This window comes from Paramormyrops kingsleyae, chromosome 3 (genome assembly GCF_048594095.1).
Source record: "Paramormyrops kingsleyae isolate MSU_618 chromosome 3, PKINGS_0.4, whole genome shotgun sequence".
NCBI classification, from domain to species: domain Eukaryota; kingdom Metazoa; phylum Chordata; class Actinopteri; order Osteoglossiformes; family Mormyridae; genus Paramormyrops; species Paramormyrops kingsleyae.
Window position 1 is genome coordinate 15,479,245 of NC_132799.1, and position 14,844 is coordinate 15,494,088.

Below are 14,844 nucleotides of genomic sequence, written 5' to 3' on the forward strand. Positions count from 1 at the left end.
AAAGATTTCATCCTGATCCCATGTACGTGCATATATGCAAGGTCATTTGTGGGCACGTTCCCAGCCTAAGCCCACTCCCCATATGCCATTGGTGTCACAGACCATGACCACGATAAATAAACATCAAACAGAGCCCACATGGAGCCGTGTTACCCATGCCACAGATACCCCAACAAGAGTGCGACTGTCAAAGACCTCTGGCAGCGCATAAAGCCTTTAACTGTCCGCTGTACTATAGGTCAGAAAGCAGGGAACACATGCTCTTCCCTTGATCTCTACCAGCCGCCAGGACTCCCTGCTCTAGCTGTCTACAGCCCAGCTTATAAATGTTGGTGCGTGCAGCTTCCCCAGAAAACTGCAGTAACATCCCTGCCTCTTTCTTTGTGATGGTCTGGTTTCACATTCTTTTACACCCGACCGCTGCTGGGAGCAACAGCTGTCATTGTATCAAGTCCTTCAGTCTGTGCAAATCATTGTCGTGATTTTGCAAGCTGCAAAATCTCTGAGGTCCACCAGGTGGAGCCAACATGGTGGGTCACATTGTGTTTACAGCTTTATCAGCATGTCTAAAAGCACATGATTTGAAGGGAGGGGGCTGTGTTGGGGGCACTCAGTCGGTGAATTCATAGTGAGTATGTTTAATTTGCTTGTATTAAATGCAGCCTCTGTGATGACCAGCCACATGTCTTGTCCATTTCTTCCCAAAGCAGTTAACAGCCCAAGAAAGCCAAAGTCATTCCTCAATACAAGGTAGGGTGTAGCGTTAGATGGGTGGGTGTGAAGCAGAAAGTACAAGAGTGACAGGCAGGAGAGAGCAGACAGATGTGGAGAAGGGGAGGAAATACTGGAAGGAAGAAATCTGGAAGCTAAAATGGACTGGATACATGACTTAGACCAGTTTCAGATTCAGGTATTAGATTAATCCTTTGTTAGATATTATATGTGTTTGTGTGAAACTAATTACATGGATTCATACTTCGATTTATAATCCAAATAACAGGCATTTGGATAAGTGTGTTTAATTTCTTCCCCAAGTATATTGTACATTCATGCATGCATTTGATAAGCGTTCATTTCAGCTTGATCTTGCAGCCAAACTGTTCCTCTGCCATCATCAGTAGACTCAGTCACTATGGTTGAACACTGTGGCATCATGTGTCCTATCAGCCCAGAAAACACAGCACGTGCGACCTGCTTGTCGAACTACAGAAAACCAGAATCTATTGTGGGAAAATACACATTACGAGGTACCTCATGGTCTTAACTATTAGCTCACCCTCTTCTAAACCCTGCTCTGACAAGCATGGCCTATATAACAACACACCACAGATCATAGATCCACTGCTTAAGAAGTCTGCAAATAAAACAAAAAAAATCAATCCATGATCCCACAGAGAGAGAGTAAGAACAGCCTTTAGTGCACAGGTGCTTCCTCCTGGAATCAGCCCAACTCCTCACTATTGCCCCCCTAGAGCTACGCCATCACTATCTCCTGGCAACCGGCCATGGGTGCCTAGCAACCGACATAACCATAGATCGGGAGGACAGAGATTTACAGCCGTCAATGAGAGCTGCCACCCCATGGTAACAGAATTGCGCGATGTGAGCAACACCATCACCTTGGGCATGGCTGTTACACCCTGAACAGATGACAGCGTCATTCGGGAAACACACTGAGCAAGGCTGATTCTGCAATTTAATGCGGTTGCTGGGGAGTTCCATCATGCAGGTTGTGACATCAGCCACATAGAAAACACCTCCTGTCAGACCACTGACCCTGTGACCTCAAACTGGGATTATCTGTAGCACAAGCATCATTTATTAATCTGTAGCACAAGCTTGATTTATTAATTGCACAGGAATGAGTACCGAACACTATTTGGATGGCTTAAAATGGATGGCAAAAGGATACTCCAGTTAGCGTAGCAATAATCTGAAGCCATTTTGTATATGTTACTCAATCTGTCAATCAAAGTCTATCTGCACATTGTAAAAATTGCACAAGCAAACAACTGCACTGGCACACAAGGAGCTACGCACCATGACAAAGGTACACAGGGATGCAATGACACGAACAGAACATAAGCACAGGCAGCAGAGTAACGTACGAGCACTTGTGGGTGTGGAGGGGCCGCAATGTGCTGACGGCTGAGCGCAGAGTCGTCGAGCTCAGTGCCGTCGTTGCGTTCAGGAGCGGCAGTGACCGGAAGTCTTCCACTGCCTCAATCCCCGACCCGGAGGGATCGGTTAACAAGAGCAAACACCCTCTCGCCTACGGCTGCCTACTGCCAGCCTGGGGTTAGGAGCAGAGCCCCGGAGCAGCCGGCAGGCCACTCCAGCACCCACGCCCGTGCCACTCCACAGAGGAATTGGCGACGGCCATGAAGAGCCATCGACCGGTTCTTTCAAAGCCAGCTGAAGCAGACATGAGAGGCGGGAGCCAATTAAAACAAAATTAATCACAGAGCCCTATCATGAGATATTATACGATATCCAAAACATTCTGTCAGCGGTCTGTCGATAGCCAGAGCCTCTAAGCACAGTGGTAATCGGGGAATCACGTTCCGTAACCACATCATATTCTCTGATGCTCGGCAACACGGCCCTTTTTCCGTAACTGTTCAACCCCCAGCAGTCCTCAATAGCAACGTTGCCATAACGCTATAAAGCCCAAAGAGGCTGTTCTATGACAACAGACTGTCCTGCAAACATAATTTAAAGATATTTGCTTGGTCACAAAGACAGTATATTATACGAATAGATCAGACCCATCACAATTCTATTATGCTTGCATCAAGTCCCAAGTTGACATATTACATACAAGCTGAGTGGTCACTAGAATCTCGGACGAACCAGCGGCAGTCTGAGCTAAGGAGAGCCTTACAGAGGCAGGACCCCTTTCCTGCACACCAGCAGCCAGACCAGTATCCCTTCTAATTGTGCGGCCAGAAATCCATAACTGCTTTAATTAATCATTGACAGAGCCACAGGCAGCAGAAGAAAGGGTGCAGAGGTAACAGTGACAGGTCAAGTTCTGAAAGGTACTGTAGGCAAAACGAGACATGGAGGCAGCGACATCACAGGCTGCAGAACTTCAAATGGGATCTGCAGAGTGCTTATGCTGTGGCTCACGCCGCCTCACGCCCATATGCAATGTTCCTCAGTCCTATCCAGTAATACAGTGTTTCCCAACCCAGTCCACGTTTTTGCTTCCTCTCAGCTCCCAGGGCACCTGTACCAGGTATTCGGTGTTCCTGATTGGCTGGGAGCTGGTAGGGAGCAAAAACGTGGACTGTCCGGGGTTCCCCGAGGACTGGGTTGGGAAGAACTGTACTAATACACTACTTACTAAGTTATAATTAAATGTTAAGGAGCCCTAAGAAAAGCAAGACAGCTCCTTGTAATATACAACATATTACACATCTGCAGTAAATAGCTAATGCAGTTCATATACCATATGCTAACTAATAGCACCTTTTTTAAATGACGGCTGCAACAACACAATTCGCAATGCCCATAATTCTGATAGAAGACCTACGGTGGTCGTCATTGTTAAATATAGGATGGAGGCCATTTATAGAGAGGATTTAATTGATTGTATTATTTAAAAAGTCATCTGGTTTTGGAGTATCGGTGTACAGTTCTTTGGTTTCGGAGCAGTTAGATGTTCTGTATGTGAGACTGGATCTTTATCTTCTCCTGTCCCTTGCAAACCCACGTTTCTACAGAAAATATGTTTAAATTTGAGAAAATAATGCAACAGAAAGGTAAATGTCGCATTAATCTTTATTCGCTATTATTCTGAAGGTGGTAAAATGGAAAAGCTGGAAGACACTGCAGAGGAGGCAGAGGAGAGAACACTGGAGCAGTGTGAAGCAATGAGCTCTAGAACACGATGGAGAGAATGCAGTAAAAGAGGAACCGGGAAGAACACATTATGAGTACTATGGAGAGATACAGGGACCTGGAAGGGTGCTGGATGTACAAAACAGATGGCAGCATCCAAACCAGGGGAAAACCTTTCTAAAAATACTGCCTCCCTCCAGCACTGCCTCCACCTGCTTGGCTGCACAAAGCCATTTGCATAGTAAGTCAAACAGTTCAGAAACTTGCGGAGCTCCAAACTCCCAAGGAAGTTCACGCACTGACAGTGAAGGCTTCGTGCAGTTCATCAAAAAGAAGACAAATATACAGCTTTCTTCTTTCTTATTGAGCATATGCCACATATGGTTTTTATGCACATTCCCTATTTGTTAACACGCATCTTGGGCAGAAATGTCCTTGGTGAAAGAAATTTAAGTTAAAAGTAGAACTGAGTAGGTAGGAGCTATGCAAGCTCAAAGTCACAGATGCAGTGGGAGGTATGATATAGACCAACTTAGTCAGGACAGGACGTCAGCTGCTTGCAGGGTAATGTTTTTCAGCAGCTAAATGTCACACACATAGCCTGCGACTGGTGGTGGGGCTGCAGGCTTGGGGGAGGACACCACTAAGCCAGCTATACACACCCCGATGACCTCAGGAACTCTGAAGCCACGTAACCTATCTGTTATGCAAATCTGCACAATGCAGCTCGCTTGGGTACTGGAGTGTTACGCCACAGGCAACACGTGTGAACCTCCAGGAGGGCTTTGATTGGTCCTGTGTGAGTCAGCTGACATGAAAACGGTGGGGGGGGGGGGGGGGCAAGGCCACCACTGATCCTCCTGCTATTTTTGGCACGGACAGTGAAGGCCAGGTGTCCTCTCACATAACTGGTCAAACCTGGATGTCACTGGGTATGACAATAATAAATTCCCTACGACAAGCAGGTCATTCCGTAGCATATTCTATTACCAAAAATGTACTGCCTTAGCAGTGAAGATAAAATGCCCATAAGATTATTATTTAAAAAAAACAGATGGCCCGGAAGTTACCGTCCATACAGAGGGGAGCAAGGAGTAGGCAGAGCGTGCGCTTACTCTGCAGATACATCCTCTGACAGCAGACCCTGAGTACCAGCCCAGGGCTGAGGACAGAGACTACAGTGCCCCAAGTCCAGAAAGATAGGTCAGCATGTTCATGAGACACATTGCTGACATCACATTGATTTCATTAAGAATTACATTCCACATGCCTAATCCCGAACTTGCCATCAGCAACCCCCACCGCTCCTAATTTGACCAGGCACTGACCAGCCGCAGCCAGAACTTAAATAGGTGCCATTGGATAGAACACATCATGCCCCACTCCCATTGGACAGAACACGCCACGCCCAGCTCCCATTGGACAGAACCTGTATCCTTTATAATGCCTGGGTGCTTATAACTGCCTGCCAGCAGCAGCAGGAGCTGGAAAATGTCTCCCAGCAATTCATCCTGTGCCAGATACAGCAGCGTTTGCTCCAGCACGGCCAGCTGTTCTGGGACCGTCGTCTTGACTCAGATGTTAAGAGAGCTTCGGTGCTTCAAGGTACTGAATGCAGAAAAATGTAAAATGCGGAGACATCCGTTTCTATAGCATTGTTGGTTGTTAAATGTGCATGATTCCTGCCTTGTCAAAGTTAATAATAATAATAATAATAACAATAAGTGCTTTATTTGCCTTTTGTACAAGTACATTCTCTTTGCCTCTCTTGCTCTGCACAGCTTGAGAGTCACAGCAGAGGGTTAGCCAACATGTGGCACCCTGGACCTGGGGCTTAAGGGCCTTGCTAATGGGCCCACAGACTTCAATGTTCTGCTGATGATTGAACTGGTGATCTTCTGATTATGGGCACAGAGACTTAGCCCACTGAACCGCACACCACCCCCTTCAACACCATACTACAAAATGCCACAGATCCCCCCCTCACCTGTGAATAAAAGAAACAAGCTGTCCCACAGATTAATCTGAACAAGAACCAATAGTGTGACATCACAAGAAATGAAATACATCACATAAACTGTCTTAACGTTTTAACTGAATAAATGTCCATCAGCATGGCTAAAAACGAAGGCGTTCCACTGCAACCGTGCCGGAGAAGCTGGACGTGACCAGCATGGGCCCGTCCCCTGCTCTCGTCTTCTTAGCAGACCTAGGGTCCGTTGGGGGACTGACCGGGACAAAGTGGGCCGGCGGCAGAGACGATGCTGTGCCATCACACCGCAATCCAGAGCCAGCAGCCTGGGGCAGGGTCGAAAATAGCAGTGCTCTTCACAGCACTGGGCCCCGTGTCCCTGACTATTTTCAGCCGCACTGCCAGCAGTGTGAGATTGATCACCCTTTCGTTACGGAACGGGGGCAGCTGAACCCCCTCTGCCCACTTGCCCTGTGGATGTCGCTGTGATGCATTTGTGCATTCCTGCCATTTTGGTGCATTTTTCTCCTTGGTCAGGCCATTTGGCAACTTTGACGTTGCGCTCAGGCTGCCACAGTGTCAGCATCTCCCTTCAGGACCGGTAACACACCTGTAACTCTCCCGCAGTGCATTACAGTGCCACGGTGCTGCGTAAGATACTTAATTAGAAATCATGTATGGCAATCTGCCTGCCCATTTAAAATATATGAAGCAAGTATCCTTGTTCTACTCGGATATAAACATTGAGAGCTTTGTGTGCCAAAGTTGTCTACTTGTCAGCTTCATACTTACACAGCTAGTTTTGCTGTGTCCTTTTGTAGTGATGGAAGAGGGTCCTATCAAAATGCATACTGACCAGACAAATAACTGCACTGCACTGTACACTGTACAACACAGTGTACGTAACCTTTGGAGAGCTCCAGTGTTACCAAACTGGCCAGTTAATTTAGAGGTTTACTGTGTTGAATATGCATCTGCATGCAGGAACAGGCTGTATTTCTGCCCCCCCTGACAAAATGTCACCTTGTCCCCTCTCCCTCATATATTATATAACTGTATTAATTTATGTATACAAGGTCCCCTGTAAAGTGCTGCTGCCCCCCCCCCCCCCAGTCTGCCAGGGTCTCCATGCCCCCACTGCACCCCTGTCTGCAGGCAGCTAAGCTTCTCAGTAAAATAAATCAGCCTAAACTGACGGACTGTACTGGATCACCTCGACTGCTCGAAAACGCCCGGCTTGTGTGTGGGCTAGCTTCAGATCCGGGCCAGGTCCACTCCAAGTCTCCTTCTGTCCCTCTCAGCCGGTCGCCCGTGAGGCCGATGGGAAAAGCGTGATCACACCCCAGCTTCGATAAGAGCCTGTGAAGAGCTGCTAATTCCCCGACTTCCTGGGAATGGATCGCTCACTGCGACAGACAAGCTTGCAGACGTCGCTGACTGACGTGCACGTGCCTCGTTCTCTTACAGGACCTTCTGACATAGATGCGGGGACAGGTACACGGACATCGCTGCTCAGCTGACGTAACCCGTCTGTGCTCACTGGGATGAGGCGTATGCAGCATCCTTGGTGGAAAGCCACACTCTGTCCAGTGAAATTCCGGCAAAAATAGCTCATGTTTTGGCAGAGCAGCAAGCCAGAAGAGGCTAAGGTGGTGTGATTGGGGGATATATGCAAAGGTCCAGGGGAAAAGGGTAGAAAAGGCAGTGGGAGGAGGTAGAGAACTGGAGTGGAAATGGGGCGGTTCGAGTTTTTCTTGTAGCTACAGTGTGTGACCTCTGCCTTGTAACATAACAGTGTTAAACCCAGCATTGGTTAACAACATACTCAATAACCCAGCTGCTACGGCAGAAAGGACCTTCAACTCATTCACACCTCAGTTCCATAATTTACTTATTTTAATTTTAGGAATGTGTTAACATACTTCTACTGTTACTTTTTGTTTTAACACATGCTGACAGCCAATCAATGGCTTTATTACACATACTAGCCTCCAGTCATTGAACTTGCTTCTCGTCTAGTGTTATAAGGATCTGCATATCAAATGAATGGTCAATCAATTATTAAAGCTTTTTCCGTTAATCAGTATTAGGTTACTAGAGTCTATCATATTATTATATTATGTATCTCAGCTCAATGTCGGATCGGGTGTATGGGGCAGGGGGAGGGGGGATTTCAAAGGAAACACAGGACAATGCCTTGCAGTGTGGAGAGGGGTTTAAAATAAACTGCAAAGCAGATCACGTTTTCATCCAATCATTGGGTGCCGCGAGGGTTTGGATGGCTGCCGTGGAGTATGACGGATTCCAGCGTAACTCCAAGCTCCGTGAGGATGACCTTACCTTCCGTTTAGGGTTAACAAACAGGAGCAGAGGAAGAGCAACTGCTAAATAGTCCTGGCTTTGTATGCCACGTTTGCGGGCCTAGCAGGTCTCCAAAGGAAAGCTACAAAGCCCGTTTTAGCAGGAGAAGCAAAATAGCTGTCATAAATGTATAGAAAGTTCAACAGATGCAAAGTTATCTTCCAACAGTGAGAGAGTTTCATCTTCAGAGCAGCTGGCCTGGTTGCCGGCCAGCAGTAGGAGCCAGGAAACTGCATCCAGGGCAGGATGAAGCTTTCTGGTCACATGACCTCTCAAGTCAGGCTGGGGGCTGCCTGTTCCCTGCTGCCCTGTGGCCAGCAGAAGCACTTCCTGTTAGCCTGTTTTGCTTTCAGTTTGCTCTTGGATTATAACAGGATATGCTTCAAATTTCAGATTTCAGTTTGATTTGCTTGCTTGGTATATGTGCAATATATCAACTATATCTTTGCGGACAGAAGCTGTAATATTACTTATCTGAAGAGAAATCAGACAGTCAAATAGCAATGTGGCTGTCCATTGTGTGTCTCTCTTTTGAAAAGGGCTGTGTGTGTTTCTGGGAACACGCATGAACCTGAATTTAGGAAAGGGTATGTTTGTAAAAGTGAGGCAGACAGAGAGCCGCGAGGCAGAAGGAGAGAGCAGCATGCAGCCACTGCAAGCTGCACCTCAGGCTGACTGAGACATGTTGCCACACATAAAACAACACACAGGTTCCAGAAGGGTCTGGCATGACATTTAAAGTGCACTGCAATAAGCACAATGTGCTTGGCGTCATCCTAAATGAAGCCTCAGTCTTTGAAGCGGATGCCAAGGCAGTCACTCCTCCAGACAGCTGCCGGGCTACGAATCCAAATCTACTCACTGCTTCTGACGCAACCAGCTCATTGCATCCTACACCCAATGTGATGAATAACTTCAGCAGATCTCTGTACCCTCAACCCCCCAGTCTGACATAACTTTAGTTTGCTTCTGTTTCCACTTCACCTCCCAGACCAGGGAGGGCAGACCCCCTTCGTCCCCCCGCAGTGTCGCTCAGCTGATATTCTCAGCTTCCATGCTGGGCGACACAATGGCCACCCACACTCTGTAATTGGATGTTTGCGCCTCTGATGAGACAACAGAACTTTACCGTTGTGCCACAGATGGTGAACTTCCTGGCACATCATAACCAGGGTCGGAGGTGTTGTCATTTCCATGGCCCAAATGCAGGAGCCTAACTGGGTTTTTACAGCCACTTATAAGCAGCCATTGCAAACCCAACAACCGCTTAAGTTTCAAGCTAAAACATCACGCATTACTCCACGTTAGACTGATTCACGCTGCTGCTTTTTCTAGTAACTTACGTTCATACAGTAACACGGATGAAGCAGTCGGACTGCCAAGCGTGCATCTCCAGTACAGTATGTCACTTCAGCAGTTTTGGCTTCCATTCGTCCTCTGACAGGTTGCTGTTGTTGTTTTTTTTCCTCTCTGGATTCTCACAACAATGGTCTATTTTGGCCCCATCACGACAAAGGGCCTTTAGCCCTCCCTTCCTGTTTGACAGCATCGCGACCACAGGCCCTGTCCGTTCACACAAACCCAATGGTGTGCACAGGACGAGCAACAGAGGAAAGTTTATTTATAAACTACCAGGGGCGGCATACAACCAGGACATCTCATGGAGTGCACGGATAACCATCAGGGAGGACTTGGGGGGGGGTCGCCCAGCGAGTAATGCTGAGATAATGTCCACCCAAACCTGCATTATTTGAACAAATGTGATGCAAAAAAGAGGTAACTTTACTGGCCGTTCTTCAGTAGAGAACTGGAGCAGGGATTTGTGTGCGGAACTGGGCTGTTCTCACAAAGGGAAGAGTGGGCTGTACTCGGCACCAGAATCAGACAGTGTCAGCAATCCTGGGTGCCCACCAGAGACTCACCGATGGCTCTCTAGCCTTCCCTGTTTCCTGTACAGAAACCGAGACCCCGTGGGGCTAAGTTTGCAAAGGGTGTTTTGTGCCTCTGGTGTGCTACAAGGGGAAATCGGCTCAAAGCAGGGCTCACAGAGAAGAGGGATTCAATCTGTCCTTCGCAAACTGCAATCGTAAGTGTTAGCAAGCGGGAGCACCATTAGAGGCAGCACCAGGGGTACTAAGGATTTTTAAATGGTGTCTCAGTTTGGCAGACATCCCCTCTCTCTGCATCTCTCTGACATCCTTTATCCTTAGGGGATATGATTTATTGGGGAGGAAAGACAAGTTATGAACATGTCACTCCCATACAAATAAATGTTATCAGAATTATTATTAATGATTTGAGATGGATTCGATCTTTCTAATCATGATGATTGCTCTGGCCTTCAGGTAGAGCGTCTGACACAGACAGAATAAACCACGGTGACCATGCACGCTTTTCCAGATGATCCCGATCTCATCTTTGCGGTCAACCCAACTTCCGGCCTCATGGCTGAGCACTAACCTCTCTATCTTTCTCCACGCCATCCTGTAATGGACTAACAGCGAAGCTATCATCGACACACCTCCCTAATCCATTTATCTCCACTCTTGCTCTTTGAAATCGTTTCTGGAGACAGTCTGAAGCCGGCCGCTCTCCACAAAGGAGCCAACACAAAGAAAGAGATCCAGGCAGCCGAGTGGCCATTTGATACACGACCAGGCATTACACCAAAGACCAAACTCGATTACCATTGGGCTTTTAAGAAGCAGTACATGCACCTCGTTCTCCGTTTGCTTCGCAACATCTGGTCTGGTTTCCTCACGCAGCACCATCTTGAAGCCTCATCACATTACAAGCTGCGTTCCAGAGAGGATGTGGAAGTCACGCCCTGCCTGATGCATGCTGGGTGTTGAAGGCTGCCACTGTGCTGTCATCAGAGCGTGACGTTACTTTACAGTAATGAGAAAAACTCCCCTTGTCTTTCCATTTCACACCTTCATTTAAACAGCGTCTGACCTATGGACTTGGTGGCCGATTGGCTTACTCTCCCTCCTTCTTCTGTTTCCACAACCAGGTGCCAATTTAACAGAGAAATAAAGCAATGTTTCCACACTGGAAAACTCAATACTTAATACTTAACAAGCTGTATTACAACACTTCGGGGTGGAGAGGATGTTTTCATAGCTGAGATGCAACGCACCATATTATAAATACTAGTTAATCCACCACAAAAAGTGTAGGTATCAAAAAAGTTTTGCCAAAGTTTTTTGTTTCATATACCTGTTTACTTAGCTGAAGCTGGGTAATGTAAGCTAAACTAAAAAACTCAGTTTGGGGGTAGGATACTTTCTGTCGTTGAGCTGCCCCTCAATTTCCCACCTCCTCTTTGCATCCTGTGTACTCCTAGCTTTGTTTTACTGTGTGTCATAGCTTTGTCAACAGCAAGTACACACTTTCCAGGCCTCTGACAGGTCATTTCTCTCTACTGGAGCTCCAACCCTCTCTCTTTAGCTAACTGACAGCTTCCAAACCTGCTACTTTGGCCCAAAACAAGTGCAGAGCAGCCCACGTTTAATGATGAACCAAACATTGGCTTGTTATTGGCTAAATCCTTGCTTGTGATCCCGTCTTTTCTTCCCCCGGTTGCACTTTACTTTGCCAATACCTGGAATTTTGTTGGACCGAAGGCCTTGATCAGGGGCCAGACCTTCTAACTGATCGCTGACTTATTGACCACCATGAGGAGCAGACCATCAATACTGCGATCAGGCTCATGGGCTTGCGGTGAAAACAAACACTGAAATTCTCTAAACAGAGCTGCAGGAGATGAGCTGTTCTCGACCTATTCTCATAGTGGAAAAAAGCAACTAGGAAAGGTCACATGTCCTGCTGATGAAAGGGATACTGATAGGATGGTCTGTAGTCTGTTGACAATGGGTGGAGAAAATGTTAAGGTGTGCTTATACAGCCACCCCTTCCTTTCACCCCTTGAATTTCATCTTACACTCCTCCCTCTACTCCTCCAGCTGTGAGGTCTCACACTGTTCTCGATCTTCCACCAGTAAAGATGAGCCGCCTCCACATGTGCTGAGCATCCACCTGTCTGTTTACCAGACTTCGGCATCACTGCAGCCACCCCACCGCAGAAGGGACTGTGAGACTCATGACTGAGCTCTGTGCACGTTGATCTCTACTGTTGTTGCTGATGCGGTTTCTTACTGAGAAGGCTTTGATCGCTCAGTACAGGACAGCAGAACTTGCCCCTACCCCCTACTCTGGTGTTCTGGAGGGAAAGAAAATCTCCCAGCTCTTTGTAAACATAAAACTGCAAAGTATTAATATTTAGAGTTGGCTGCAGGCTGCCAGCCATTTGTGGCAGTTAGTGCCAAGAGTATCACCCGTTTGCTGCTGGGTTTTCTGCCGCTATGGCTTCCCATACAGGGCTGACTCCTGGCCCCAATCTCCCCTAAAAAACTGTCCGTTTGTAATATTCCTGCCATGCCCTGTAACCTCTCCCATCCTCACAAATATATGCGTATGAACTACTAACTTTACCGTTAAAACTACAGGCTGCAGAAATTTATCTAGTGTCATTATCTGGTGTAAGAACCGACAGCAGACTGCTAGCAGTTAACTGCTTCTCACTGAGTCATCCAACTTTCAGTCGCAGGAAGTGCTAACTGTCCATTTCCTGCTGCTGTGGCGACTGTTCGGCACATAAAAGTAGCTTGCAGTCGACCTTGACACATTTCTGTTTTATCTTACCCCATAAAAGAAAGAGGGAATGATTGAAAAGAGAAGATTTGAAAGAGGGATCTCAAAAAGTGAGGGGTGTGGCATATAATGGCATATAACAAGGCAGGCAGCAGTGTATATGATTGGGGAGTGGTTAAAAAAAATACCCCACCCCCCAAAAAAAAACCGAACAAAAAAAAAAAAAAACACGCTGGGCCAACAACTGGCAGAAGGCAAGAGAAACACACAATACAACAATACGAAGGGCTGTTCTTACGTTCACTGGATGAACCTGACAGGTCGATGATGACATACACCTTTCCTTCCGGCTCCAAGTCTATCTGCAGGGCAACAGGGAGAGAGAGCAGAGGGTCAGAAAAATCACATCATGTTACAGTGGGACAGATTTCAAATGCAGAACTTTAACAGTTTTAAAGCACAGAGAATGGAGAAAAAAAACACAACTAACTCCACTCCATTCAGTTTAATTCGATCTACTAGCAAAAATCTGGAGTGCGGTGACACACCACAGCAGGCCAGTGACTCCTTAGCAGTTTCTGTTCTTTTTAAGTAAAACTATAATGTATCCTGCAGTACCTCATATACTATATGGGCAAAAGTATTGGGATACCTGGCCATTACACCTACAGGAACGTTGATATCTCATTCTAAATCCATAGGCATCAGTATGGAGCTGGTACTCCCTTTGCAGCTATAACAGCTTCAACTCTTCTGGGAAGACTTTCCACAAGATTTTGTGGGAATTTTTGCCGATTCATCCAGAAAAGTATTTGTGAAGTCACTGATGAAGGCACTGATGTTGGGCATGAAGGCCTGGCTCGCAATCTCCATTCTAATTCATCCCAAAGGTGTTAGATGGGGTTGAGGTCAGGGTACTGTGAGGGCCAGTCAAGTTCTTCCACGCCAAACTCACCCGACCGTGTCTTTATGGACCTTGCTTTGTGCACTGGGGCATAAACATGCTGGAACAGAAAAGGGCCTTCCCCAAATTTTTCCCACAAAGTTGGAAGCATAGAATTGTCCAAAATGTCTTGGTATGCAGAAGCATTAAGAGTTCCCTTCACTGGAACTAGGGGGCCTAGCCCAGCCCCTGAAAAACAACCCCATACCATCATCCCCCCTCCACCAAACTTTACAGTTGGCACAATGCAATCAGACAGGTAACGTTCTCCTGGCATCTGCCAAACCCAGACTTGTCCATCAGACTGCCACACAGAGAAGCATGATTCGTCACTCCACAGAACATGTTTGCATGCAGCTGCTCAACCATGGAAACCCATTCAATGAAGTTTCTAGCGCAAAGTTTTTGTGCTGGTGTTAATGCCAGAGGAAGTTCGGAACTCTGCAACAGAGCGTTGACGACTTTTATGCATTATGCATCTCAGCACTCAGCGACCCGCTCTGTTACTTTACATGGTCTGCCACTTCATTGCTGAGTTTATGTTGTTCCTAAATACTTATGCTTTCCAATAATACCATCTACAGTTGAACGTGGAATATCTATTGGGAAAGAATTCTCACAAACTGACTTTTTTTACAAACGGTGGCATCCTACGACAGTACCACACTCTACTAAGCTCTTCAGAATGACCCATTCTTTCACAAATGTTTGTAAACCTGACTGCATAGCTAGGTGCTTGATTTTATGCACCTGTGGCTATGGCTCTGAGTGAAATTATTAGGAGGTGTGCCCCAACATTTTTGTCGGTATCGTGCACAAGCATGACATCGTTGCATCCTTGCCGATTACTGCAGATTACTGATTTCTGTAGAGATGTACTGACAAGTTACAACGCAGCTAATGACACTACGATGTTCTGATAAGATGGCTAACAAGTAGCTATGCCTTAGGACGATGGCACGTATTTCACAGGAACTCAGACCTGTGTGACACAATCCCTTTCATACGGTAAAAAGCTGTGGGTACAACGCAGGCTGTCAGAACAGAGGCCCCTTGCAGCGCGGCACAG

At 46.8% G+C, this 14,844-nt stretch overlaps 1 protein-coding gene across 2 annotated transcripts in view; it reads right to left on the minus strand.

The window, feature by feature from the left end:
• The window catches only part of LOC111839985 (protein kinase C epsilon type), an 86,662-nt gene that overhangs the window by 46,042 nt on the left and 25,776 nt on the right, over positions 1-14,844 (minus strand). For both annotated transcript variants that reach the window (XM_023804352.2, XM_023804351.2), the window contains exon 2: positions 13,131-13,194. In XM_023804352.2, the coding sequence (XP_023660120.1) occupies positions 13,131-13,194 (64 nt within the window). The remainder of the gene's footprint in view (positions 1-13,130; positions 13,195-14,844) is intronic.